The sequence below is a fragment of the Symsagittifera roscoffensis genome, chromosome 2, assembly GCF_963678635.1.
Source record: "Symsagittifera roscoffensis chromosome 2, txSymRosc1.1, whole genome shotgun sequence".
Taxonomy (NCBI): domain Eukaryota; kingdom Metazoa; phylum Xenacoelomorpha; order Acoela; family Convolutidae; genus Symsagittifera; species Symsagittifera roscoffensis.
The window spans coordinates 21,704,631-21,731,406 of record NC_087063.1 but is presented as its reverse complement, the minus strand read 5'-3'; the positions used below and the strand labels follow the sequence as shown (position 1 = coordinate 21,731,406).

The window sequence follows — 26,776 nt, the reverse complement described above, 5'->3', positions numbered from 1 at the left end:
ATTTCGCCCCGAAAATATGGAATGTGTGACGAAAGTTAGAACTTCAATTTTCTGTAGTTCTCTGCAGTTTAAGGTTGTTTGATCGTTGATTCGTGCAAACTTTGTGCTTTTTTCAGATTCCACTGCGGACTGTCCATTCAATGGCTCCTAAAAACCCCAGTCTTTACGTCTTAGAAACCTCCACTCCTGTTACCAAACCCGAGTGCCTGGAAGCTTTCACTGCGCTAGAAACCCGAGAGAAGTCGTACTTGCATTATCTCTCGCAGGCATCTTGGATCGGCAGTACGATATGTCTGTTTCAGTCATCTCTAGAATCGCCGGCAATATTCGTAATTTTAGACAACCATTTTCGAGGAAACAAATCAGCCTTCGAAAAACCAGAAAGTGTTGATGATGAAGATTTTAAAGCATTTTTAGTCTACTGTGCAGTGTTTTGCGCAAATATGGGAAACTATAAAGGGTTTGGAGATACCAAATTTGTACCTGGTTGTACCGAACAAGTTTTTGAAACTATTCTTAAAAGCGGACCAAAGTTTGAAATAGTCAAGACAGTCTACGACAAAGTGAAAGCGAAAATGTTCTCATTGGAGGAAAATGAGCTGAAACTTGGTTTGGGAGGAAACGAAGGTGTGACATCCTATTTCTCTAGTAACTGTGTGCGGTCGGATGCCGAGAAAGCAGATGCGTTTATGCGTGAAAACAAGATCTACGCTGAAAACACTCGACTGGTCAAAACGAATGTGGACGGTAAAGATAAGTACACAATACTATTAGCTTCCGAGGAAACGGCAGCAGGTCCCGAAACGAGTAAAGAAATGAATGGTGCAATGTTTGAATTGAAAAAAGGTGACTATTCTCCGCTTTTGAAACGGGTTAACGCCTATCTGGAGAAAGCTTTACCGTTTGTTGGCAATGAGCACGAAAAATTAATGGTGCAAGACTACATTGAAAGCTTCAGAACCGGATCTCTGGAAAAGCATAAAGATGGTTCCAGGCACTGGATTAAGAATAAGGGTCCAATTGTCGAGTGCTACATAGGGTTCATTGAAACATACCGGGATCCATTTGGATGCCGGGCTGAGTTTGAGGGTTTTGTAGCAGTCGTGAACAAACCAATGAGTGCCAAGTTTGGAAACTTAGTCGAAAATGCGGAAAAAGTGCTCCCAGAGTTACCGTGGCCAAAAGAATTTGAAAAAGATACTTTTCTCAGGCCAGATTTCACCTCACTGGACGTGGTTTGCTACGGAGGATCTGGAATTCCGGCCGGAATTAATATCCCCAATTATGATGATATCAGGTTCGTTTCGTTTCTATTGAGCGGTGATTTTTACCTGCTCAAACCCATGATTGGCTGAAGATTAAGAGAGCTATAATAGCTTGAGTGGCCAATGCTGCAGCATGTTTACGTTGATTCAATCTTTTTTGATGGGATCTATATGGAATTTTTGAAAATAACCAATATTTCAGGCAGAACGAGGGTTTCAAAAACGTTGCGTTGGGCAATATCATCCAAGCAGTGGCGCCTTCTGAAAAGATCACTTTCGTCACTGCAGAAGATGCACTACTTCTAAAAGACTACAAAGGAAAAAGTTACGACATACAGGTTGCATTGCATGAACTCTTAGGACATGGAAGTGGAAAGCTCTTTAGTAAAACTGACGACATTTCAAAAATCACGAACCCACTGACTGGGAACCCTGTGACGTCGTGTTATGATGAAAATGAGACCTATGATTCAGTGTTCAAAAGCATGGGCTCATCGTACGAAGAGTGCAGAGCAGAATGTGTGGGGATCTATCTGTGTAATAATGCGAGTGTTTTGGACATTTTCGGATACCAGTATGGCACTGAGGAAGCGAGTAACGTGATCTATGTGAACTGGCTTACTATGGCCAGAGCTGGGCTCCTGGGTCTGCAATTTTATGATCCAGTGAAGAATGCGTGGGGCCAAGCGCATATGCAGGCAAGTTTAATTTTTTATAACTAGAATTGATTATGGATGGCAGATCTATCTTCATTCCTTCCTTTAAACCAACATCTGAGACGAATATTAGGAATGTTGACTTTTTCACGTTAACATCTTCTAATCGTTAGAATCACTGAATCATTGGTTAGGTTTAGTTATAATCAATTCTTTATCTTATTTGGCATATTCGGCCAAGTCTTTCTAGGTTCAAATCAAGCCACGACCTGTTTTTTGCAAACCTAAAATTACCCGTTTGAGAAAAGAATGGCGGCATTTTGTGCGTCTGCTTATAATTTGTCTGCGATTTAAGCAAATTTATCAGCAATTGAAAGTCATTATTACCCTAGCCATCAATGTAGTGTATTATTATGAACCTTCTGTCTTACTAACCTTACTCGCAATAAAGGTGTTCATTAAAACTATGCACGTATTTGGAAATTTTACTGTAGCATTGGAAATTGCATGGCATCTGTTCTCTGCTTTATTTGTGACTAGTGTTTGGCTATTACCTATTGAGCTCGAGCTTCCGTGGCTGAGTGGTCAGGGTGTGAGACACCTAATCTCTAGTTCGCATTTTTGCTAATTTGAGGTTTATTTCTAATTTTTATTATTGCGCTTTATAAAGCTAATTTTTGTCGTGTTCTTGCTGGTGCTTGCGAAGCGAAGCTACGTCTCTGTGTGATATGTCTCAGTAGGTTGTATATTTACCAACCCTGATTTTCCTTTTTTTTGTTTTTTGCTTTTCATTTGGCCTAAATGGTTTTGGCTAATGTTCTGTAGGGAATTAGTATTGCCTCGTTTGAAGTTTCAAATAAGTGTTTCCTAATGTAGGGGCTTGAAAACGTTGAGAATCAAAATTTTTGTAGCTCAAATTGTTTTAATCTTTAAATAGTTTTATCTTGTTTTTAAATTGTGTAAATAGTTTTATCTTGTTTTCGGCTTAATGGACGTTTGCCAAGTATTGTCAGTTTGGTTGATAGTTGGTAAATTTTTTCGGAATGTTTGTTTTGCCGTGACAATTATGTTTTTGAAATGAAATTGAACGTAATCGGAAAAAACGTATGATTTATTTGTAGTTTTTTCGTTTTTTTTTCAAAAGTGTAGTTTTTGCTGCATTAAAAGTGTTCTAATCTTTCAAAAGTGTAGTAGAAGAACTTTGCTGCATTAAAAAAAATCTAGAGCTTTTTTGAAATTATTTTTTTTTGTTTCAAAAAAAGCTGTAAGCGAAAACGTGGGAACTCTTCCGCTTTTGAGAAATCATAGTTTGTTTTTCAAATGACCTTTAATGAATCCTAATTGTGGTATAGATTGGCTCAATTTCCCCTGCGTCTGCATGAAAAAATTTAGTCGTACTTTTGTTTGTCTGTTTATATTTATCGGCTTATTTGGTCCATCAGGGTTTTCTTCTGAATTAGGCAATTATCAAAACAGTTAAAGGATATTCATATATTAGTTGAGGTTATTGAGTTCCTAGAAATTTTGCAGAATTCTTTATGAAAAAAGAAAATAAAATTTTTGATATCTGATTAGGACAATCTTATTTATAATTTTCATAGTCAAAGGAAAGCAATAATAAGGTGTGTTATTTTTTCCGAATTTAAGGTATTAATCTGACTGCAAAATTTCAGGAAAAAATCGTTTTTCTCCGCTTTTCCCCAATTTTTTTTGCCTGGTTCGAGTTTGAAAACCCTGATGGACATATTTGTGACTAGTGTTTGGCTATTACCTATTGAGCTTGAGCTTCCGTGGCTGAGTGGTCAGGGTGTGAGACACCTAATCTCTAGGTCGCATTTTTGCTAATTTGAGGTTTGCTTGGTTATTTGTGACTTGTGTTTGGCTATTACCTATTGAGCTTGAGCTTCCGTGGCTGAGTGGTCAGGGTGTGAGACACCTAATCTCTAGGTCGCATTTTTGCTAATTTGAGGTTTATTTCTAATTTTTTTATTGCACTTTATAGAGCTTATTTTTGTCGTGTTCTTGCTGGTGTTTGCGAAGCGAAGCTACGTCTCTGTGTGATATGTCTCAGTAGGTTGTATAATTACCAACCCTGATTTTCCTTTTTTTTGTTTTTTGCGTTTCATTTGGCCTAAATGGTTTCGGCTAAGGTTCTGTAGGGAATTAATATTGCCTCGTTTGAAGTTTCAAATAAGTGTTTCCTAAAGTAGGGGCTTGAAAACTTTGAGAATCAAAATTTTTGTAGCTCAAATTGTTTTAATCTTTAAATAGTTTTATCTTGTTTTTAAATTGTGTAAATAGTTTTATCTTGTTTTCGGCTTAATGGACGTTTGCCAAGTATTGTCAGTTTGGTTGACAGTTGGTAAGTTTTTTCGGAATGTTTGTTTTGCCGTGACAAATATGTTTTTGAAATGAAATTGAACGTAATCGGAAAAAACGTATGATTTATTTGTAGTTTTTTTGACTTTTTTTTCAAAAGTGTAGTTTTTTCAACTTTGGCAATAATTTGTTTTTCCATCCGCTAGCTTGCAATGAGCTGCAGAGGGATGAAGCTCCGTTGTGCCTCTGTGTTAGTGTATTCCTGTAATGGTTCAGATAATTGAGTTCCCAAGAACTTTGCTGCATTAAAAAAAAATCTAGAGCTTTTTTGAAGTTATTTTTTTTTAGTTTCAAAAAAAGCTGTGAGTGAAAACGTGGGAACTCTTCCGCTTTTGAGAAATCATAGTTTATTTTTCAAATGACCTTTAATGAATCTTAATTTTGGTATAGATTGGCTCAATTTCCCCTGCGTCTGCATGAAAAATTTTAGTCGTACTTTTGTTTGTCTGTTTATATTTATCGGCTTATTTGCCCCATCAGGGTTTTCTTCTGAATTAGGCAATTATCAAAACAGTTAATGGATATTCATATATTAGTTGAGGTTATTGAGTTCCTAGAAATTTTGCAGAATTCTTTTTGAAAAAAGAAAATAAAATTTTTGATATCTGATTAGGACAATTTTATTTATAATTTTCATTCTCAAAGGAAAGCAAGAATAATATATGTTAATTTTTCCGAATTTAAGGTATTAATCTGACTGCAAAATTTCAGGAAAAAATTGTTTTTCCCCGCTTTTCCCCAATTTTTTTTGCCTGGTTCGAGTTTGAAAACCCTGATGGACATATTTGTGACTATTGTTTGGCTATTACCTATTGAGCTTGAGCTTCCGTGGCTGAGTGGTCAGGGTGTGAGACACCTAATCTCTAGGTCGCATTTTTGCTAATTTGAGGTTTGCCTGGTTATTTGTGACTAATGTTTGGCTATTACCTATTGAGCTTGAGCTTCCGTGGCTGAGTGGTCAGGGTGTGAGACACCTAATCTCTAGGTCGCATTTTTGCTAATTTGAGGTTTATTTCTAATTTTTATTATTGCACTTTATAGAGCTTGTTTTTGTCGTGTTCTTGCTGGTGTTTGCGAAGCGAAGCTATGTCTCTGTGTGATATGTCTCAGTAGGTTGTATATTTACCAACCCTGATTTTCCTTTTTTTTGTTTTTTTTGCGTTTCCTTTGGCCTAAATGGTTTTGGCTGATGTTCTGTAGGGATTTAATATTGCCTCGTTTGAAGTTTCAAATAAGTGTTTCCTAAAGTAGGGGCTTGAAAACGTTGAGAATCAAAATTTTTGTAGCTCAAATTGTTTTAATCTTTAAATAGTTTTATCTTGTTTTTAAATTGTGTAAATAGTTTTATCTTGTTTTCGGCTTAATGGACGTTTGCCAAGTATTGTCAGTTTGGTTGATAGTTGGTAAATTTTTTCGGAATGTTTGTTTTGCCGTGACAATTATGTTTTTGAAATGAAATTGAACGTAATCGGAAAAAACGTATGATTTATTTGTAGTTTTTTCGACTTTTTTTCAAAAGTGTAGTTTTTTCAACTTTGGCAATAATTTGTTTTTCCATCCGCTAGCTTGCAATGAGCTGCAGAGGGGTGAAGCTCCGTTGTGCCTCTGTGTTAGTGTATTCCTGTAATGGTTCAGATAATTGAGCTCCCAAGAACTTTGCTGCATTAAAAAAAATCTAGAGCTTTTTTGAAGTTATTTTTTTTTGTTTCAAAAAAAGCTGTAAGCGAAAACGTGGGAACTCTTCCGCTTTTGAGAAATCATAGTTTGTTTTTCAAATGACCTTTTATGAATCTTAATTGTGGTATAGATTGGCTCAATTTCCCCTGCGTGTGCATGAAAAAATTTAGTCGTACTTTTGTTTGTCTGTTTATATTTATCGGCTTATTTGCCCCATCAGGGTTTTCTTCTGAGTTAGGCAATTATCAAAACAGTTAAAGGATATTCATATATTAGTTGAAGTTATTGAGTTCCTAGAAATTTTGCAGAATTCTTTTTGAAAAAATAAAAAAAAATTTTGATATCTGATTAGGACAATCTTATTTATAATTTTCATAGTCAAAGGAAAGCAATAATAATGTGTGTTAATTTTTCCGAATTTAAGGTATTAATCTGACTGCAAAATTTCAGGAAAAAATCGTTTTTCCCCTCTTTTCCCCAATTTTTTTTGCCTGGTTCGAGTTTGAAAACCCTGATGGACATATTTGTGACTATTGTTTGGCTATTACCTATTGAGCTTGAGCTTCCGTGGCTGAGTGGTCAGGGTGTGAGACACCTAATCTCTAGGTCGCATTTTTGCTAATTTGAGGTTTGCCTGGTTATTTGTGACTAATGTTTGGCTATTACCTATTGAGCTTGAGCTTCCGTGGCTGAGTGGTCAGGGTGTGAGACACCTAATCTCTAGGTCGCATTTTTGCTAATTTGAGGTTTATTTCTAATTTTTATTATTGGACTTTATAGAGCTTGTTTTTGTCGTGTTCTTGCTGGTGTTTGCGAAGCGAAGCTATGTCTCTGTGTGATATGTCTCAGTAGGTTGTATATTTACCAACCCTGATTTTCCTTTTTTTTGTTTTTTTTGCGTTTCCTTTGGCCTAAATGGTTTTGGCTGATGTTCTGTAGGGATTTAATATTGCCTCGTTTGAAGTTTCAAATAAGTGTTTCCTAAAGTAGGGGCTTGAAAACGTTGAGAATCAAAATTTTTGTAGCTCAAATTGTTTTAATCTTTAAATAGTTTTATCTTGTTTTTAAATTGTGTAAATAGTTTTATCTTGTTTTCGGCTTAATGGACGTTTGCCAAGTATTGTCAGTTTGGTTGATAGTTGGTAAATTTTTTCGGAATGTTTGTTTTGCCGTGACAATTATGTTTTTGAAATGAAATTGAACGTAATCGGAAAAAACGTATGATTTATTTGTAGTTTTTTCGACTTTTTTTTCAAAAGTGTAGTTTTTTCAACTTTGGCAATAATTTGTTTTTCCATCCGCTAGCTTGCAATGAGCTGCAGAGGGGTGAAGCTCCGTTGTGCCTCTGTGTTAGTGTATTCCTGTAATGGTTCAGATAATTGAGCTCCCAAGAACTTTGCTGCATTAAAAAAAATCTAGAGCTTTTTTGAAGTTATTTTTTTTTGTTTCAAAAAAAGCTGTAAGCGAAAACGTGGGAACTCTTCCGCTTTTGAGAAATCATAGTTTGTTTTTCAAATGACCTTTTATGAATCTTAATTGTGGTATAGATTGGCTCAATTTCCCCTGCGTGTGCATGAAAAAATTTAGTCGTACTTTTGTTTGTCTGTTTATATTTATCGGCTTATTTGCCCCATCAGGGTTTTCTTCTGAGTTAGGCAATTATCAAAACAGTTAAAGGATATTCATATATTAGTTGAAGTTATTGAGTTCCTAGAAATTTTGCAGAATTCTTTTTGAAAAAATAAAAAAAAATTTTGATATCTGATTAGGACAATCTTATTTATAATTTTCATAGTCAAAGGAAAGCAATAATAATGTGTGTTAATTTTTCCGAATTTAAGGTATTAATCTGACTGCAAAATTTCAGGAAAAAAATCGTTTTTCCCCGCTTTTCCCCAATTTTTTTGCCTGGTTCGAGTTTGCCAAATGAGCTTCAATGTGTTAATGAGCTTCAATGCATCAATAGTGTCATTTTAAAGAGCTTTCGTTCAATTTTAGGCTCGATTTGCTATCTTGCAAGTCATGTTAGAGGCAAGTCACGGATTCGTCTCGATCAAGAAGATCGAAAATGCCGATGAAAAAGGAGACGACCTCCTTCTGACGATGGACAGATCCAAAATTGAAACGATCGGACGCGAAGCGGTCGGAAAGTTTCTGAACAAACTTCAACTTTTCAAAGCCATGGCTGAGATTGACAATGCGACTAAAATGTACGAACATTACACGACGCCGAATGATGAGTTCATTGCGTATAGGGAAATAGTTCTAGCCAGGAAACAGCCGAGAAAGGAAAACGTGATGCCAAATACGGTTATGGAAGACGGTGGAAATGTTAAGTTAGTTGAGTATGAACCTTCACATAAGGGTCTGATTGAATCATTCGTGGAACGATTTGATGAGGATCCGACTCTGATGAAAGATATAACAGAGATGTGGGCCGAATACGCGAAAGATTTTGACTGCAATTAGGCTAATTGTTGCATAGCAAAGAAGCTCGATTTTAGGAATTTTACCCTGAATTTCAAGGAATCTACACCTAGTGTATGTTTTAGTTCATTTATGATTAATGAAGATGATGCGGATGCGGACACGATGTTGTAAAATTTAAGCTAATAAAGTTTGTAATTTTTGACGTACTTACCAATAACGTAAGTTTTACATATCTGTAAGATCCAATTGAACTTTGTGTAAAACGTTGTTTATAATTCTTTCAAGTGTGTGTGCGTATGTGTTGTGATAAAGAATACTCTAGTTCTATGTATCTCAGGTTGTATCACTATATTTATTTTAAGAGTAGTAGGCAATGACTGACCAAGTGCAATGTTTACATCTGCTGGTGAAGCATACTGGCTCTAGGAACCCCTCCTCCTGGAAGACCCCCACCATCACCCGGTCTAAAGGGGAGGCAATAGAACAGCTGAAGGCATTCCATGCGCAACTACAACGTAAGTCCTAAATAGTAAATGAACCAAGTGAAAATGAAAACAAATCAGTTACCGGCCTTCTGTTATTCTTTATTGTTAGTTGGAGTTACATAATAATTATCTCGACCAATGAAGCAACTATTGAAGTTGACCAAAAAGGTTAGTATCTATTTTTAGTTGCTTTCAGAACTCTTTGGATGACTATTTAGGACTACCCTCCGAAGTACGGCGTCGAAGACGATAAATTGAGCTCTTATATTTAACTTCGTCGCAAAGTAGTTTCTGTTTTCGTTAAGCTACTTATTACTTTTGCATGCTCAATTGATCCACGCATTCTGATCGCGTGAAAAATGTCTGCAAATGTTATAATTTGAAGTCGAGCTATGCTCAATTTGAAGAGTAGAATTACGAATAATAGAGACTGGATGGTAGGTGACCACTATTAATTATTTTGATAAGCATTATGTTTCTCAGGCTGTTCTTTCGCAGGCTGTTTCTTCATTTTTTAGTAGCTGAAAAATACATGTTCTTATGCGCGATACAGTTATCTTTGAAATTTTTCGAAGTTAATTGATTTATATATCAAATGTTTTTTCGTAATTTTAAACCCGGGGTGGATAAATTTTTTAAAAATAAACTTTCTTTTTTGACTTTTCTCTAATGTCTTTGGAGCTCAAAAAAATCAGAGAGGTGCAATTATCAGTTTCAATAAAAGTCCAGCTATCCGAGTTTTGTTTGAAAAAATTCTTTCGAGTTTTTTTACATTTCCGTCTGTGCATGTAATAGTTTCAATTCCGGATCGTTTTCTTTTCCGCGGTAAATTTTGCTTAGAATTTTTTATACCTTTGATTAATTATAAGTAAGTTTGTCTAATGAACTTCAAAGGCCCTCTATTAATTAAACGTTCTTTGACTAAAAATGGCATGATTTTCAGCCTGTACAGAAATTCGAAGAAGGTTCTACTATTGCCTAAAGGTTAAAAAAAATTTCAATATTAGAATCATTGTCGAGTTTAAACCTATAGTCCGATCGCTCTTTTTGGATTGTTTTGAATTGTTGGCACATAAACGCAAAGCTCAAGGGTTTGCCAGCCCCTAGTCCCAACCTAGCATTCCGAATAAAGGTGGCGAGTGTCTGGGGATTAAATTGCTAGTCCATGAGACAAGTTATTGCGTTTGGTAAGTTATTCGGGAGTCTGGAAGGAAACATTTATTCAAAAAAGCGGACAAATTTAAGAAGGATTAAATATTTTAAAAATACAAAAATAAAACAAAACAACATTTACACTGGTTTAAATAAATATTTTCTTTTTTGACTTATAAACTCTTTTTTGACTTTTCTCTAATGTCTTGGGAGCTCAAAAAAATCAGAGAGGTGCAATTATCAGTTTCAATAAAAGTCCAGCTATCCGAGTTTTGTTGGAAAAAATTCTTTCGAGTTTTTTTACATTTCCGTCTGTACATGTAATAGTTTCAATTCCGGATCGTTTTCTTTTCCGCGGTAAATTTTGCTTAGAATTTTTTATACCTTTGATTAATTATAAGTAAGTTTGTCTAATGAACTTCAAAGGCCCTCTATTAATTAAACGTTCTTTGACTAAAAATGGCATCATTTTCAGCCTGTACAGAAATTCGAAGAAGGTTCTACTATTGCCTAAAGGTTAAAAAAATGTTCAATATTAGAATCATTGTCGAGTTTAAACCTATAGTCCGATCGCTCTTTTTAAATTGTTTTGAATTGTTGGCACATAAACGCAAAGCTCAAGGGTTTGCCAGCCCCTAGTCCCAACCTAGCATTCCGAATAAAGGTGGCGAATGTCTGGGGATTAAATTGCTAGTCCATGAGACAAGTTATTGCGTTTTGTAAGTTATTCGGGAGTCTGCAAGGAAACATCTATTCAAAAAAGCGGACAAATTTAAGTAGGATTAAGCTTTCTAAAAATACAAATACAAAAATAAAACAACATTTACACTGGTTTAAAACAAACTAGATAGTGATCTGAAAAAGTAACGATCAGTTTTGTCTTCGTAGAGAGACATAATGCAGCTGTTCGAATCAGTTTGTCTTTAGTTGGGAGGAAAAACTGAGTGACCCTGTCATTTGTTTGAAAAAAAAACGCACTGACAACTGCAACAGTCGATGGAAGTTTTGTTTCTCGCTGATCTCTTAAATTCTTGATGACATTTCGAGCAACTGATTTTCGCGCTGAAATGTCTTTTTTGCGTTTTTTATGACTTGAGAACAGTATAAAAGGATTGCCAGAGTTTTGTGTTATTCCGAAATATGTCAAATTGTTGTAAATTAGCACAAGAAAGTTTTTTAGTAATCATTTTGGTTTAGTGAAACATCTAATTGAAAGTATATTTTGAACATGTCTACAAGAGTCTTAAGTTATTTAAGAAGGCTTATTTTAGCAATTATAACTCAGATAAACCATTTTTTTTAGTAATCATATTGGTTTAGTGAAACATCTAATTGAAAGTATATTTTGAACTTGTCGATAAGCGTCTTAAGTAATTCAGGAAGCCTCATTTTAGCAAGTATAACTGGGATAAACCAGATTTTTCAATGTGATACGTGCGTTAAGAATTTTTGGAGATTCAAATTGTTTGATAGTGAAATGACTAGGTAGTCAAATGTACGATGTTAAATTGGTTGCTATTAATTTTAAGGACACACCCTGTACATCTGGTCGCTGCAAGTTTGAATATATATCAGAAATGAGGGGGAGACCACAAATGGGAAAATGTTTTCTTTGATCACGTTTTGTTAGATTGAATTTGATATCTAGGAGTTTTGGCAGCTGCAAAAACAAATAGTCAGATATCCATGCAAAAACTGTAATCTTAAAGCTATAAAAATTCCTCGTTTCAGCAAATTTCAAGTGAAATAAGGATAGCAGGTTGCTGAACAAGTAGTGCAGATTGCTCCGACCATAATGTTTTAAGTATAGAAAACAAAAAATCCGCAACTTTCTTGATCAAAAAAAATCAAAAGAACAGGGCAATTTATTTGGGTTAGAAAAAGAATGAGATTAATTATTACTGAGTTACTATAAAGCACAAAAGTTGCAGTATGATTGAGTTGTGTGTCATTAAGTTTGAGTTGAGTGTCACGATTTGGCAAACTTGGGCTGAAAATCACTCTTGACCCCGTACAAGATAAGATGGAAAAGAGGTGTTAAAAACAACCTATTATTTGAAAAAGTCGGAACAATAATATCGAGAGCCAGATTATCGTGAACTAAGCTAGTACATTTTATTGATGGATAAATTGTATTTTGAGGCCACAGTAGGGGTTTTCAGTTGATCTAAATCGACGACACTCCTGAGTTGCGTCCGTCACTACATTTAACATAAATGAAAGGAAGTTAATTTTGAGTGTAAAGGGAGTGGTTTTGAGATTTCTTCAAATAGGCCAGTAGCTCTAATGACAATCTAACGTACCGATGCTTTAGTGATTACAAATACTATGTTGAACTATTATGAATGAAAATATTTTTCTTTTTCCCCTTAAATAGATAATATATTGATAATATATTTTTGAGCTACCTGTATTGAGACTAGTTACCAAATCTTACTTTAAATCTAACAGTTTGTTTCAGCTCTAAGTGGAAACGATCTAGTGAAAGCATTTAGTGAACTGGCTGCCAAAAACAGCGACTGCTCATCAGCAAAACGAGGCGGAGATTTAGGAATGTTCGGGCGTGGCATGATGCAGAAGCCATTCGAGGAAGCTTCGTTTGCTCTGGGCGTGAATGAAATGAGTGGCGTTGTCGATACTGATTCTGGAGTACATATTATTCTAAGAGTGCAATAGTTGAAAAGATACTTTTTGGAACTTGATTTATTTAAACTAAATGAACTGCCAAAAGTTGACTTGTCTGCGTTTTACAGAAATTCATTACAATATTTTTGGAAGCACGTGTATGTTTTGTAGCGTTGAATTGATAATTAAGTCAGCCTTGTTTTGAAAATTTATTTTTGATTTCCACGTACATATCGCACCTCGGTAACTCCTCTTTAGGTAGCCAGGGGGTTCCCTTTAGGGAAAAAGGGGTCGAATCCCTGACGGATTCGACGAATTTTAGACGGAAGGTTTGAGATACAGAACAAGGATTTTTTGGCGCCACTAAAATAAAAACGCCAGACGACGAAATGAAATAGATTGATCAACTTAACTCCTTAAACCGTTTAAAAAACAAACATAACATTTCAAGTGAGCGGATACAAACAAAAGGAGGGAAATCGATTTTTTTTAAATTCAGGTCGAAAAAAAATTATTTCGACATTTTATTGAATTTTTTTCATCTACCATCGCTTGTCCTGAATGATGATCAATTCGAAGAAAAAATACCACGAAACACAATAACCAGCGTTAAAAAAGCACTAAAAATTGTTTTCCGACCGTCTTAATTTGATTTTTAACGCTCGTTCAGTCAAAACAAAATCATGTAAAAACTTTTAAAATATCATTTTGAAATAAAAAAATTTTTCACGCTCCGTTCCTCCCAAAACGCATGAAAAAATCATTTTTTTTGTTTTTTTTGTAAATCGAGTATAAGTAAAAAAACCGATATAATTAAGGCCAAAATTTTAATCGTTCAATAAGAATAAAATTATAAAGAAACTATACAAAACTAGCGTTGGTTTACTTACAAATTTCAATTTTAGTAAATATTTCTCAAGTCTCTGAAAACAAGCTCTTAAAAATGAGCAGACAAATGATTGACCGACAGAGTATCAGGTTTTTTCAGAAAAAAAGTTCCATAAATCGAAAGAAAAGTAGTACAAAAAAGTTTTTTTACGAAAATTTGTAAAAAAAAAATTAAGTCTTTTTAAGAAAATATTCTGGTTCAAATTACAAGTACATTTGATCTCGCCATTGAAATTAGTTTTTAAAACTGGTATAAACGCACGCAGACCTTGAGAAATGTTTTCAGATAGCAAAAGATAACGCGCTTCGTATTATAGTCCAATTTACTTTGATTGACATCCAAGCTCTTAGGCTCAAAAAACTGAAAGGTTTTGGAGTTTTTGGAATTCGTTATTTTCAGTTCAATTATCCAAAGAATATTTCAAAAAGTTTGATGGTGTCACTTGTTTATACAAGGTGCTTAAATGAGAGTCACTAACGAACTTGAGGAGCCACATTTCTAAACGAGCGATCATTCTTAAAAAATCAGGATTGAATACAGAGTAGGTGCTGAACAAAAGGACCAATGTGAAAAGAAAATTTGAGTCCTGCGTTGAATTCAAAAAGTGACAGCCCCTGAAAGCTTATGAAGATTGTTTGTTTACTCGCACAGATGCGTTGAGTAAATAATAAAAAGTAATTTTCGTGTTCTTTACTTTATTAATTTGAGCCTCATGGTTTGTTTTGTTTACAATCTAAAAGTGTTTTTTTTTATAATTAACTGTAACTGCAACTATAATGAATCGGACAGAAAGAAAAATATGTTCAGTGTCGAGAAAACAAAAAATTTTACACTGCTGTTATATCTTCGTGCTTCATCTTCACTGTTTCTTCATATTTATGATCTGTAATGCTCTTTTAAAGTCTGACAATTTCACTTTTACAGCTGAACATTTATCAACAAGTTTTCAAAAAGATCCAAATCAAGTAAGTTTTTTTTGTACCGAGTGAATTAATTATTAAGTGTTTTCCAAACTAATGGATTGAAGAGCCCTATACACGATATAGATTTATTAGCTTGATTATGAGAAAAAAAAATCATTTTACTAATGAATATTTCCCGCTGAAACTCCGTGAAAACAAACATGAAAAATTTTTTTTTTGAGTTTCTTCAAAGCTTTTTGACTCAAAAGCCGAATAAAGAGAGATTTAGTTTTCTCAGATTCTTTGCGGTAGCATTTTTTGATATTCAACAGATTTTAGTTTTTTTTTTGTATTATGTTCAAAGCAAATCAAATTTGACACAGCGAATTAATTTTGTAACTCGTATATTTACAGAATTTAACAAACTCGGTCGATCGAGTTTATTCGTCCAGCGTAGTGAACCAAGAAAACGAGTTTCACGACATGGCTTCAATATCAAATGATCGGCTGGAAATTCTGCACCGATTTTGTTCACAACAAGACCCTTATTATAAACGTGAACCAAAAACACGCCGTCTGGAAAGCGAACAAAAACAGCATTTGGCAAATATTCTCAAAAGAGAAAACTTGAACTATAATGATGATTTTAAATACATCGAATGTCGGGTAGCGAAAACAGGAACATCTGAAAGAGGACGTCTTATGTGGACTTTGAACCATAATGAATCTAATTTATCCGAAAGGCACCATGCTCACCCTAGTCATGACCCTGCAGTGAAACTGTTGAAAAATTTGTCGATCGGTCAAGCTGTTGAAAAATTGAGAGGCTACACTAGTTTCGTGTTTGTGAGGGACCCAATAGTGAGGTTCATTTCGGGGTACATGGGAAAAATACGATCGCAGAAGTTAGATTCGGAGAAATTTATGGCTACTGCAAGGAACTATTGTTTTAACTTTGAGCTTCCCGGGAAATCTAATGAAGCCAACAGATTCAAAATTTCAAGTTATAGTTTTTAATGCATAAGAGATACCTTATCCACCCGATTTCTTTGAGGCCGAACTTTAAATCAAACAATCAATAATGTCTAAAGTATCTAAATAATTATTTAGAAACTTAATTTTTGGGGTACGAAACACACTAAACCCTACCATAAGTCTTAATTTCATATGGGTACTTCAAAGTTAAATCTATCCAATTATAGGAAAATATCCAATGAAACAGATACAAGTTTACCGTTGTCATTTGGAGGATTTTCAAGGTATGCGGCACATCTGTTCGATAAAGGAGAGGAATTTGAGAATATACACTTCAAGGGAAGTACAAAATTGTGCCCAGTTTGTGTCTTCAACTTCACGTTCATAGGTTAGTAGTATATATAGCGATCTAGGCTTTTTGCAAACGAGAGGGTTTTCAAGTGTTTTTGATTTTTAAGTCGACTAAATTATTGTTTTCTGAGCTCTCCTATAATCCTGAAAGACGCATTTTGCAAAACGTTTATGCGCAGCAGGCTAACTTTTCAAAAAAAAACGCCAAAAATGGTGTCTTTGAAGGAGCGGATCTAGAATTTTCTCGTGGGACTATAAAAGACTCGAAAAGCTCATTGTGTGACTTTTTGTTCACCCTGAAGCAATTTATCTTTGTTTGTTGTGCGCAAAGAATATCTGAATTGAACATCTAACTGTAAAAGAATTTCATGGTTTTATTACTCAGTATTTTTGAGGATTTTATCTGTCCGCGAATACAACTCATTAATATCAAAAAACAGAATGAGAGGATAAGCTTTGTTTAGAAAAAGGTTAGCTCTGTATTTTTATTTGGATAAAAAGGCATTTAGTATCCAATTAAGGAACTGTACGAGGATGCAGAGTTTCTTCAAAATAGTACTACTAATGTAATTAACTTTTTTAAAAGCGTTTTCTACGCAATTTTGATTAATCTTTTGTTTTTGTTGCTTACCTTTGTTCGTTACTTTAAAAAAACGGAAAGATCTATGAAAGTTATTAAGTAGACTCAAGTGTCCGTATAATTTTTACGCTAAAACAAGTTTTGGCTAGGTACTTTTGTGTAAAATAAAAGTCTATCAAGTTATTTTAGCGAATAGTTGAGAAATCAGAGAAAGTAGCACTATGATCTGGCTAAGAAGGAATGTAACTTAAATTCTTTATCTAGCATCAGAAATTCCGAGTCTTTGGACATCGATTGATATTGTTGGCAATCGTCTTAATTTAATTGTTTTGTATTATCCAATACTTGACAAAATGCGCTGAGTAAAACAAGTTGATATTAAGTCAGAGAGTCCTTTACAGCAAAAAAATAATCTCTTTTTTTTTTGCTATACCAAAAAAAAATAATCTCTGCCAACTCGCAATTACTAGGAACAGAGTAATTGCAAGTGGATTTGAAATGTTTTTCAATAAAAGTCCACAAAAGTTTCCGATGTTGAAGAGTATTGCATCATTTACTTGATAAGAATATATCTCTTCTCGACTATGAAACCTTCTCAGATGATTGCCTCGTTCTTTTAGGCCTGAAATTCAACTCCGGTGCTATTAAAAAATAGAAGTGTTGAGAAATCTAGCTTTCCTGGACAACCCCGCAAATGCGGAATGATACGATGAAAAAAAATAGTTGTGATATTTGTAGCCAAAATAAAAAATATAAAAATTGGACAAGAAAGTACCAGTAAAAAAGCAACGTTCTATCAGGAACATAACATAGTGAAAAAGGTTTTTAGCATATCGCAGAAGAAATACTACTACAAAAATGTATAAAAAGACTTGGAGTTTTTGAGCGTGGTAAAATATCAAATATAAAAACCGATAAAATATCAATTTCAGAAGGTTGCAGGCTTGTATACTAAGGCCTCAAACTTGCTTCAATGTCATCAATTATAAGACCAAACTCCAAAATCTGAGCCAAATACTAAAGTTTCCAGTGCGAGTCATCGTATTTGCTTTCCAGCACTTTTTACGAAGTAATAAATGCCTTGAACAGTCTTCAACTGAAACAATCAACAGGTGGTGAGAGGGTTCCCCCTTTTTAAGTCTAAACAACGTAACAGCCTACAATTGCACTCCCTACTTTTTGTTGCCTTAGCAATTTAACATCGCTACATTATAAAAACAATTTCAAACAGTAATCAGCTTTTTTTAGTGATCATAATGGTTTAGCGAAAATTCTAATTGAAAATAAATTACAAACTTGTTGATAAGAGTTTTAAGTAATTTAGGAAGCCTCCTTTTAGCATGTATAACTAAGATAAACCAAGTTTTTCATTATGGTGAGTGCGTTAATTGCAGGATTCACTTTGGTGTGATAAGAGTTAAGATAAGGAATTCATACAGCATTAATTTTAATAGTGAAATGACTAGGTGTTAAAATGTGTTGTGTTAAACTGGAAAATAGGAGTTATATTGTTGTCGATTTAAATTGTTTAGTAGTGAAATGACCAAGTGTTAAAATGTACGGTGTTAAATTGTATGTCATTAAATTGTAGGACACCGCTGAGAGTATCAGCGATAAATTTTTCAGTGTTTTTTCGAGTTATTGTGACAATTTTGACCTATATGGTCAAGCTGACCTTCAAATCTTTCGCTTTTGCTCCCCATTCAAGTTAGCGACAGTTATACATACCCCTTCAAAAACAGATAGCATGCTTGATTGAAAGTTGTACCGTCCAAATTTTCTGCTTAACAATCCTGGCAATTTTTCAAGATGTTTTTATTCACAAATCTACAACTACTTAGCAGAAATCGAGTTATTTTCCGATAAAAATCTTGGATTTTAAGAAAAGTATGAAACTATTGAGAGATTAGCGAAACAAAGGAAAACTGAAGATTCTTTGTTGACTTAAATGAAGCTTTGCAATTTTGATTAAAAGGTTTTGCTGACTAAACTGGAGTTTTATGGAATCTGAGGTCTTAGCCTTGAAGGGCTAAGGATCTATCTATCTGAGCTATTGATTCATATGCCCCAAGATAAATCTTAAAAAATCCGACTTGACATTTTTTATTATTGGTGTTCCGCGGGGTTTTGAGTTGGTTCCACTCCTTTTTCTTATATACTTCTATGATATATCTTGCATACCCGATAGGTTGGAGATACTTCTCTTTGCAGATGATATGAATGAAATTGCATGCATTCGAAACAACGTGTCTTTAATCAGATTTTTTGATTATCTATGCGCCCATGCGCAGCTAATATTGAACAAATTAACTCTAAATACCAGATAAAAACTTTTTTGCTATATTTCAATCGTAATACCGAAGCTTTAAATTTTTCTAATGCTCTAAAAACGTCATTGTTTTGTCTCATAAAGCATCTTCAAAATTTTTCGATGTCACAAGGGACATATTATTAAATTTCGGATGTCAGAGTGCAAAAATTCTAAGCTAAATTAGTGAGAGACTGTGTTGTTATTTCTAAAAAAGGTTGTTTGTACCGCGAGAGGTATTTGTTAAATTTTATCAAGCAACTATAAGACCAATAATGCATCATGGTTTGCTTGTCTATGGCTGTACGTCTGCCATAGTTTTAAAGTCTATAGAAGCAGACGATGAAATCTATCATAACCAGATATTGTTTGTCCATGAATTGCTCCCTTTTTGATTTATATGAATTTTGTCGTCGAATAAATAACATTTTGCTTCCCAATAAATTTTCGAATTTCCTTTTTGCCGAAAGTTTTTTCTCGAATAATTTATTGCAGCAGCATCCGATTATAATCTTTGTAAAATTTTTCCCCGAAGCTTATAATGACTGATAGTCTTGTATGAATGACGTTGGTCACTTTTTTTGTACACAGTAAACAACATTTACAAATTAGGAAATTCAGAGCTTTGTCGCTCTATTTCGCGACAAAATTAAAGTGTCAAACCTGTTAGTTAACATTTTTTTTGGTGCGGCCAGGAAGCCTAATTAGGGCTGCATATCTAAGCTGAAAAAATAACGCTCTAATTTTCTCTGGTTTTCAAGAATTTGCTGTTGCTAAGGTTTAAAGAAATAAAATTTACAAAGAAAAAAACTATTTATTTCCAATTTCAACTATTGGAAAGCAGTGGACTTGTTGTTGGGGAACCATCTTGTCCGCAGGTGTGGTTTGTCGGTCCAAAAGTATATATTTACATATGGTTTATGGAAAATCTCGTTTTTGAAGAATTTTTAGTAAGTTTTGATCTGAAATCTTATATTTCAACACGCTCTAGCTCTTAAAATTGGTTTTAGTTAAAATCGGTGCTTAAGTTGCCTTTCGAATAAGTGAGGTACCACTTGAAGGGTGCCACTTGGTTATTAGATAAAATTCAATCAATCCCAATTGTTTGGAGAAAATTCATTCTAAAAAATACCTTTTGGAAAGGATTTGGAGCCAGAATCGAGGACCTGCGATTGCACGCTACTGAATTTCATTTTTCATAATGGTTTGAACTTCATTTTTAAATTTCGAATGGATGTGCAAGTCCTTATGGTAGTTAACTGATTGACAGGAAGAGCAGAAACTATGGATCGCGACTTCAAATACCTGGCTTCGAACCTAACCACCATGTACAAAAGAGTCAATATTCCGGAGCGAAATTGGAACACTTCAAGAGCAGCCGCAAATATGGATTTGCTGAACGAGATTCCAAAGAAGACGCTGGGAAAAGTATTGGCGATGTTTCGCCAAGACTACATGGCATTTGGGTATGATCAGCAAGATGCCTGGCGGTATGTCTCGTCTTTCATAGAAACTTAACGTTGCAACAAGTATTAAACATTTCGGTACACCTACTTTCACTCGCAATATTACGAGCTTGTTACTGATGGTGGCATATAGCAGCAAGCACACACCTCAGCAAGACTGTAAGCAGACAGATTTGAAGTAAGCGATTTTCTAGAATCTAGAATCTCTTTTTGATTTGAAGATTCTGCGGAGCAGTTGAATTTTTGAAAAAAGGCTTGAAGTGACTTAGCGTTTTTCGGCTCGCTCTCTGCCCTCAATTTTATTGTTAATTGGCAGCAAAACTCCAAAGCCGCCGACGAAATATTTGTTTTTCGGTTTGATCGAGCAAACATCATGGATGTCGTAGACGTGCTAGATTACTGAATAAATATCTAAACAGTTACATCAATTCGATGTTTTTGGGACTGAATGAAATGTATTTCTTCAGTTTTGACCGTTTCATTTCATGATCACGCGGTCTAAATGTTTTCAGCTGATCAGATAACTATCAAACTATGATGACTATCAAATTTTTCTGCTTACCAACGAGAAGGATTTGAAGTGTGCCTGCTTACAGACCTCCCACTGATATTGATGAATGGTTAAAGACTTGTGGTTCGGGTTTTAAATCACGAATTGGTTGAGGTCAATTCTCTTTGCATCAATTATTTTTCTTTCCTAGTTATTATGTTGCAAATGCCATTCAGAATTTTCTACCAGTGTCAATAAATTCAACGAAACACAAATTAGACATTTTTCGCGATTTTAATTTTGATTTTTTCCGGGGTGCTTTAATCTCATAACTGCATTGATTTCAGGGGTGCTTTAATCTCATAACTGTTTTAAATTTTACAAGCATTCCCGATTTTAATTTCTCGTCTCAAATGAAAACCATTGCAGAACAAACTATGTGTACTTTTTTTTACGAAGTTACATCAGATTCAGGATTTTTTTAAAGTTATTTTTTTTTATCTCTGTCAAAGACTAAAGATAGACAAGAGTTAACTTCCAACAATAGATTTAACAGTGGGCATATCTGTATTTTTCTTTAATTATTGTATGGGATGGCCTTGAACACTTCTCACCAGCACGAAGTCATCTTTATACGCTATCAATGCCATCCAACCATCATGACTACATGCAAAGTCCGTCACCTAAACAAAACAATCCAATTAACGCAAAAAAAAACATGACCGACAGACAATTGGAAAAGAATTTCTGCGTTTTCACTATTTTACTGGAGATTAAATTTTTCAGCTGCCGAACTTTTCCAAAAAGTCGAACTTTGTCTGAAAAAAAAACCACCCCGAGCACTTATACTCCGTTACTTTCGTTACGAAATTTCGGAACAATAATCACGCATTTAGCCATAATAGCATGCAAAATTTTTGGGTGCGGTGGAAGAGCAAGAATTTGCTATTCTTAACATGAAAGTTATAGAACTATTAGCTAAAGCGGCTCAAGTTATTTCACAACCAGGCACAGGAAGCTGATTTACGTCACTACATTTAAAATACGCGTTTAGCCAACAAAAAATGTCAGAAAGAACTAGTAACCAATGCAACTTTATGTGTAGAACACACTGGAACTTGCTCAGAGCTTTCATAGGATCATTAAACTATTTACAGAGAAATCTAACATCGCACATCTAACGTTTGAAATCTAACATCGCACATCAGAGACTCATTAAAAAAAGTAAAAACAAAAACAAATTTTATTTGATCGAATATCAAGACAAAGCATTCGCTGATGTTTGAAGTTAATTGCCAAAATTACAGAGTTGTGCTACTAGCACGTATCAAGAAACAGAGGTGTAAAATGCAATGGAGGACTAAGGGCTTGCCTAGAACAACAACTAGAAGACAAAGAGTTGGCAGCAATCGAATCTGCATCGAGCTTTTTAAACAGTCAAGAATCAAAATGTAGCACGAGCAAATTAAACAAGACTACTCGTATCAGGGCGAAGCCCTGAATGTTCCGAGTGCCTTTTAAGGTATATGGAGCAGGAGTAAAAACATTAAAAAATTAAATGAAATGAAATAAAATGAAAACTTTTTTTTCTAAAATTTGAAATTTTTTATGAAAATCATCCCCCCACACGCCATATAAAAAAAACAAAAAGATAGATTTCGTTCCTTGTAACAAATCAATTATGGCAAATAAGCTTCGTTCAACCAATTTGGAACGATTTATAAGACGGATTAAATCTCCGCTTACGCGTTAATAGCGCGAATTATATCGCGCGTTAATTGTCCCAAATTGGTCAAAATTGCATTCTTTAAACCCTCATAACTTTACGAAAAATGATCACATGTATAATATCTTTTCAAATTTAAGCTCAGGACAACAATACCTTTTGAATGATATAAAAAAAATTCCGCCTCCGTCAAAAATGGCTAGTTAAAAAGTCGAAACTTGTCTGAAGAAAAAAAACCCACCCCGAGCACAAATATTCCGTTACTTTCGTATCGAAAGTCGGAACAACAAACAAGAATAACCGGTCACTGTGCAAGTAGCAAGAATGTTCCGACCATGGTCTTCAGAAAAATACAGTTTAGAAAGTTTTTCTGCTTGATATGATAAAAGGATCTCAAATAAAAATATAATTAGACAATCATAGTAATACAGATAAATTGGAAAAAACGTGTGTAGAAAATTGACTAGAAAAACTAAAAACAAAATTGCAAAGTTTTTTTTTAAAATTTGTTTGCCAAAATGAAGCTAAAAAACTAGGTTTATTGCTTAAAATTAAATTTTAAGGTCTTAAAGTATGCATAAGTCAGCTGTTGTAAGCCTGCTCGCTTGCTTTTTTCGCGCAAATTAGGACAAAAAATCAAAAAATTCAAAATATTTTAAAATGTGGTTCGAATCACGAGCAAAAGGCTTTCTTGTGATATATCACTCGACCCAGTGTAATGATTTTGTGGTACCTGATTTTGCGTAGAAAACAAAAAAAAAAAGAAAAAACTAAAACACACGAATACAAGTTCCTCGCCATTTTCCAAATGGTCGGAACAACTCTCAGTTACAGACTTGAGAAGCAAACAATTCAAAAACGAATTTTTAGGAATACGATTTCACATTCATTTCTTTGCACTAAACGCAACAAAAACTTCAAAAACAATTCAATCTAGACTGACAAGATATGGGCAGACAAACTTTTACAATATGGTTACAATGTTGTACATGTTCTAGGAATCTTACTGGGAATAGTTGACTGTCTATCATGACACCCAAATTTTTGCACCAGAACCATCAAAAATTGACGAGTGTTTTGTAGTTAAATTCATTCAAAATTTTTAACCTAGCCTGTAAATATTTAGAGAATTGTATAAATGCTTAATTTAATCCAGAGGACATAAGCTGTAGTTTAGTAACGCATCAAACTCTGACGCAAGAAGGCGTCGTTTCACGCGAGTAAGCTCTTGAAAATCAAGTTACAATTGCATTAAAGGTGCTCTGAGTAATTTATTTGAGTTTCATCTTGGAAACCCAGAGGTCGTATATAATCGTTACTATTTCATCAATTAAATTTATCATCTATTATATTAGATAATCATCCTTCAAATAAAGCGAAGAGCGGATAAAATTAATTTTTTTCGTTACAAGACAAAGTTTAGGAATTATTTTTTATATTACTTCTCATAAATGGTGATTAATTATTCAAAACCGTCTTTTAAAAATTTACGGTTACTTAGTTTTACCCTGAAAAATTTTGAGTGATTGGTCCGATCATTCGAGTCTACTTGATCTGGAACTGGCTTCTTGTCTTCTATATTTTAATGTATTGCAAGAAAAGTAAAGTTCCGATTCCTATAAAGAAAAAAGCCAAATTTGCTATAATTTTTATTAACATATTTTCTATAAAATTTGCTTTAACATCCTATTCAATAGAAACAAGGATAACCAATATCTGCGCAAGATATTTTTCCAATTTGCGTCGCTTTTTGTTCGAAGTGTTGAGAAGGAGGCGCTACTCACAAAAAGGCGCCTTCTTACATGCCTCAAAATCAAAACTTTCGAAGCGCTTTTTCAAAATTTATAGAATGTTTTCACAGTTTTGAGAAAAACTAAAAAACACTCGAACACAAAGTTTCTTCTCAATTAAAGTGGTTGGAACAAGGTTTCCCTATCTTGGATTGCGTATAAAAAACTTTCGAAGCAAAGTTGTTTTGAAAGCAAAAAAAAATTAAACATATTATCCCCTTGAAGATTGAATTATGTACATTGAAAAGTTGTTAGGTAGGGTTAGAATTTGCTAGTTCATCAAAAAAAACTACAAAAACAGTTTCAGGGGACATTTTCAGACTTCTTATAGATTAACTACTGAACACTTTATTTGTCAGTTCACAATTATGCTGAATAAGGCCATAAAAAAAACGTTTATTTCTTCCTTATGAAGGTTTGCTAACATTTATGTAAAAATTGGGGAAAACAGAATTTTGAAGAGGGTACGAAATCTAGAAGCAATTGAAATTTTTGCTTCAAAGTTTTTCTGCTGTAAGTTTTTTGTTTGTTTCTTTGTTTCATTCAGTCGATGCGTAAATTCACACTGCATAATGTACGAGTGGCTGAACAAAATTTCCTGGACCAACAGGAGCGCTTGTGAAAAAAAAACTGAATATTTATTTACTTTTTTCTCTAAAGCAGAACTGGTGTTTTTAAAGGTAAATCTATCAATAATATAATAAAGTTTTCGAAATATTCTATAAATTTACTTTTGTTTTGCTCTCACAGGTAAATCAATTAATAATTTAAAAAAGTTTTTTGAAGTTTTCTATAAACTTACTGTTGTTTTGCTCTAATTCCTGTTAAAAGCTTGAGAACTGATTTTCCAATAAAGTTTTATTCTAGTTTTGTTTTTCTAGTATTATCCTAATGATCATTCATTACAACCCGTAAGTAGTTTTGTCCAAGACTTCTGGGGAATCTGTTCTAAGAAAATTTAAGGTTGAGCTTGTTTTGGTGAGTGTGTCATACGCAGCATAGATAACGGTACAAAGATTTCCAGGGCAGTTGTTTTTATATATCATTGAAAAATAAAACAAATAGCATCTAACAAAATAAAAATCCTTCAACCAAAATTGATAAGTACATTTTTTGATTTTGTGTTGAGAATTATATATTTTAATTCTGATCGATAAAAAAGGTTTCAAAATTTTTGTACTGGTCCTTTTTTCTAAATTTTCCGCAAAAAAGTTTACAATAACAACTCAGACAGAACATAGTTTTTTAATTGGAGCTAACACTATGTTCTTTTCATTATAACTTTGTACATTTTTTTATGTTCCTTGGTTACAATGAAAATGATTTCATTTTGTGTGAAACTTTTTTCGTTTTTTTTGGAATAAATTCTACTGCTAATTTTTTCTACAAATAAAAAATTAATCAGTGTTATTGTTTAACTTCAAATAATCAATTTTTGTTCAGATTAAGTTATTGTTAGTAATTTTTGTAGATTTGATGGAATCTCTAATTAATAGCTTTTATTTTCATTTCTTCTCGACGAGAACGCGTTTTTTTCTTGACTTTAGTTTTTTTAACAAAAATTGATTGGTTTTTTGCGTGATTCTGTGGGTTTGAGAATCGTTTTTTTTTATTTGCCGCTTTGTTTAAACTTTTTTTTCACGAACAATCAAATTAGGTTTTGTTTTTAATATCTTATTCAGCCTTGAGTAATATGCAGCCAATGTCTCATGCAATTTTCATTACAGTCTAGATAAGAAATGTGATACCTAATTTTCTCATTGTCAATTCTAAGACTTGCCCGAGTTATTCAATAGTTTTGTTTGATTGCAATTGATAACGGGGTCTTGTAGTTTTAAATAGGATTTCAGATAAAAAAATACGAAATTGATCAACACTTGATGTTTGAAGAAACTTATCTAGACTTGTTTCGTTACATACAAAAAACCGATTTACGTCTCGTTTCTACTTTTTCTACTCTCATCGCTTGTTGTTGGCATGTTCTAATTCGAAAGAATTACGCAACCTTACGATTTTTTTTTCTTGTTTTAGTTCGCTTAGTTAAGTTTGAAATCAACAATGTTTTTACTTTTTAGCTTGTAAAGATTTTTGATCGGTTTCAATTTCAACCTTTGTGTCTATTGCTATCTTTTGCACTCAAAATAAAAAGGATGTTTTATAGAAATTATTTGGCTATTTCGTGCATAATTTTTTATTATTTGATGAGTACTTTTTAATTATTTTAAAGCGAAAAGACACAAAAATTTCAGAACATTCCGCATAATAACAGAGCAGTTAAACTTTTTAAAAGAATGATCCGAATAGTAAAAAAAAAGTCAGACGTATAGAAAGCTATATTCAAAAATAAGGTTAGGTCTACGTCGCGTACATTCAAAAATCAGATCTAGCGATTGAAAGACAAAATTTCTTGCAAACCACGATCTTTTGTGAGAGAAAAAAACAATAACACATAGCATACAAGGGGAAAAACGAGAAGAGAGATTGCATTCGTAAAAACAATTACATAACTTTGACTATTAATTCAGAAAAAAAGGTTTTACAACGAAAATTGTACAGCTCTTCTACTTTTGGGGAAAGTTTTGTCTTTTTATTGGTGGGGACTCTTTTTGAAAAAAGTTGCATTTTCTCTC

General features: G+C 33.8%; 2 protein-coding genes across 3 annotated transcripts in view; both read left to right on the top strand.

The window, feature by feature from the left end:
- The window catches only part of LOC134839045 (dipeptidyl peptidase 3-like), a 239,635-nt gene extending 230,951 nt beyond the window's left edge, over positions 1-8,684 (top strand). For both annotated transcript variants that reach the window (XM_063854445.1, XM_063854444.1), the window contains exons 3-5: positions 117-1,297; positions 1,468-1,963; positions 7,976-8,684. In XM_063854445.1, coding sequence (XP_063710515.1) covers positions 117-1,297; positions 1,468-1,963; positions 7,976-8,446 — 2,148 coding nt within the window. In that variant the 3' untranslated portion in view covers positions 8,447-8,684. The remainder of the gene's footprint in view (positions 1-116; positions 1,298-1,467; positions 1,964-7,975) is intronic.
- LOC134839047 (putative peptidyl-prolyl cis-trans isomerase dodo) overlaps positions 1-12,863 on the top strand; it is a 126,470-nt gene extending 113,607 nt beyond the window's left edge. The window contains exons 2-3 of the mRNA XM_063854449.1: positions 8,770-8,922; positions 12,506-12,863. Coding sequence (XP_063710519.1) covers positions 8,781-8,922; positions 12,506-12,720 — 357 coding nt within the window. The 5' untranslated portion in view covers positions 8,770-8,780 and the 3' untranslated portion in view covers positions 12,721-12,863. The remainder of the gene's footprint in view (positions 1-8,769; positions 8,923-12,505) is intronic.
- Positions 12,864-26,776: the final 13,913 nt, after the last annotated feature.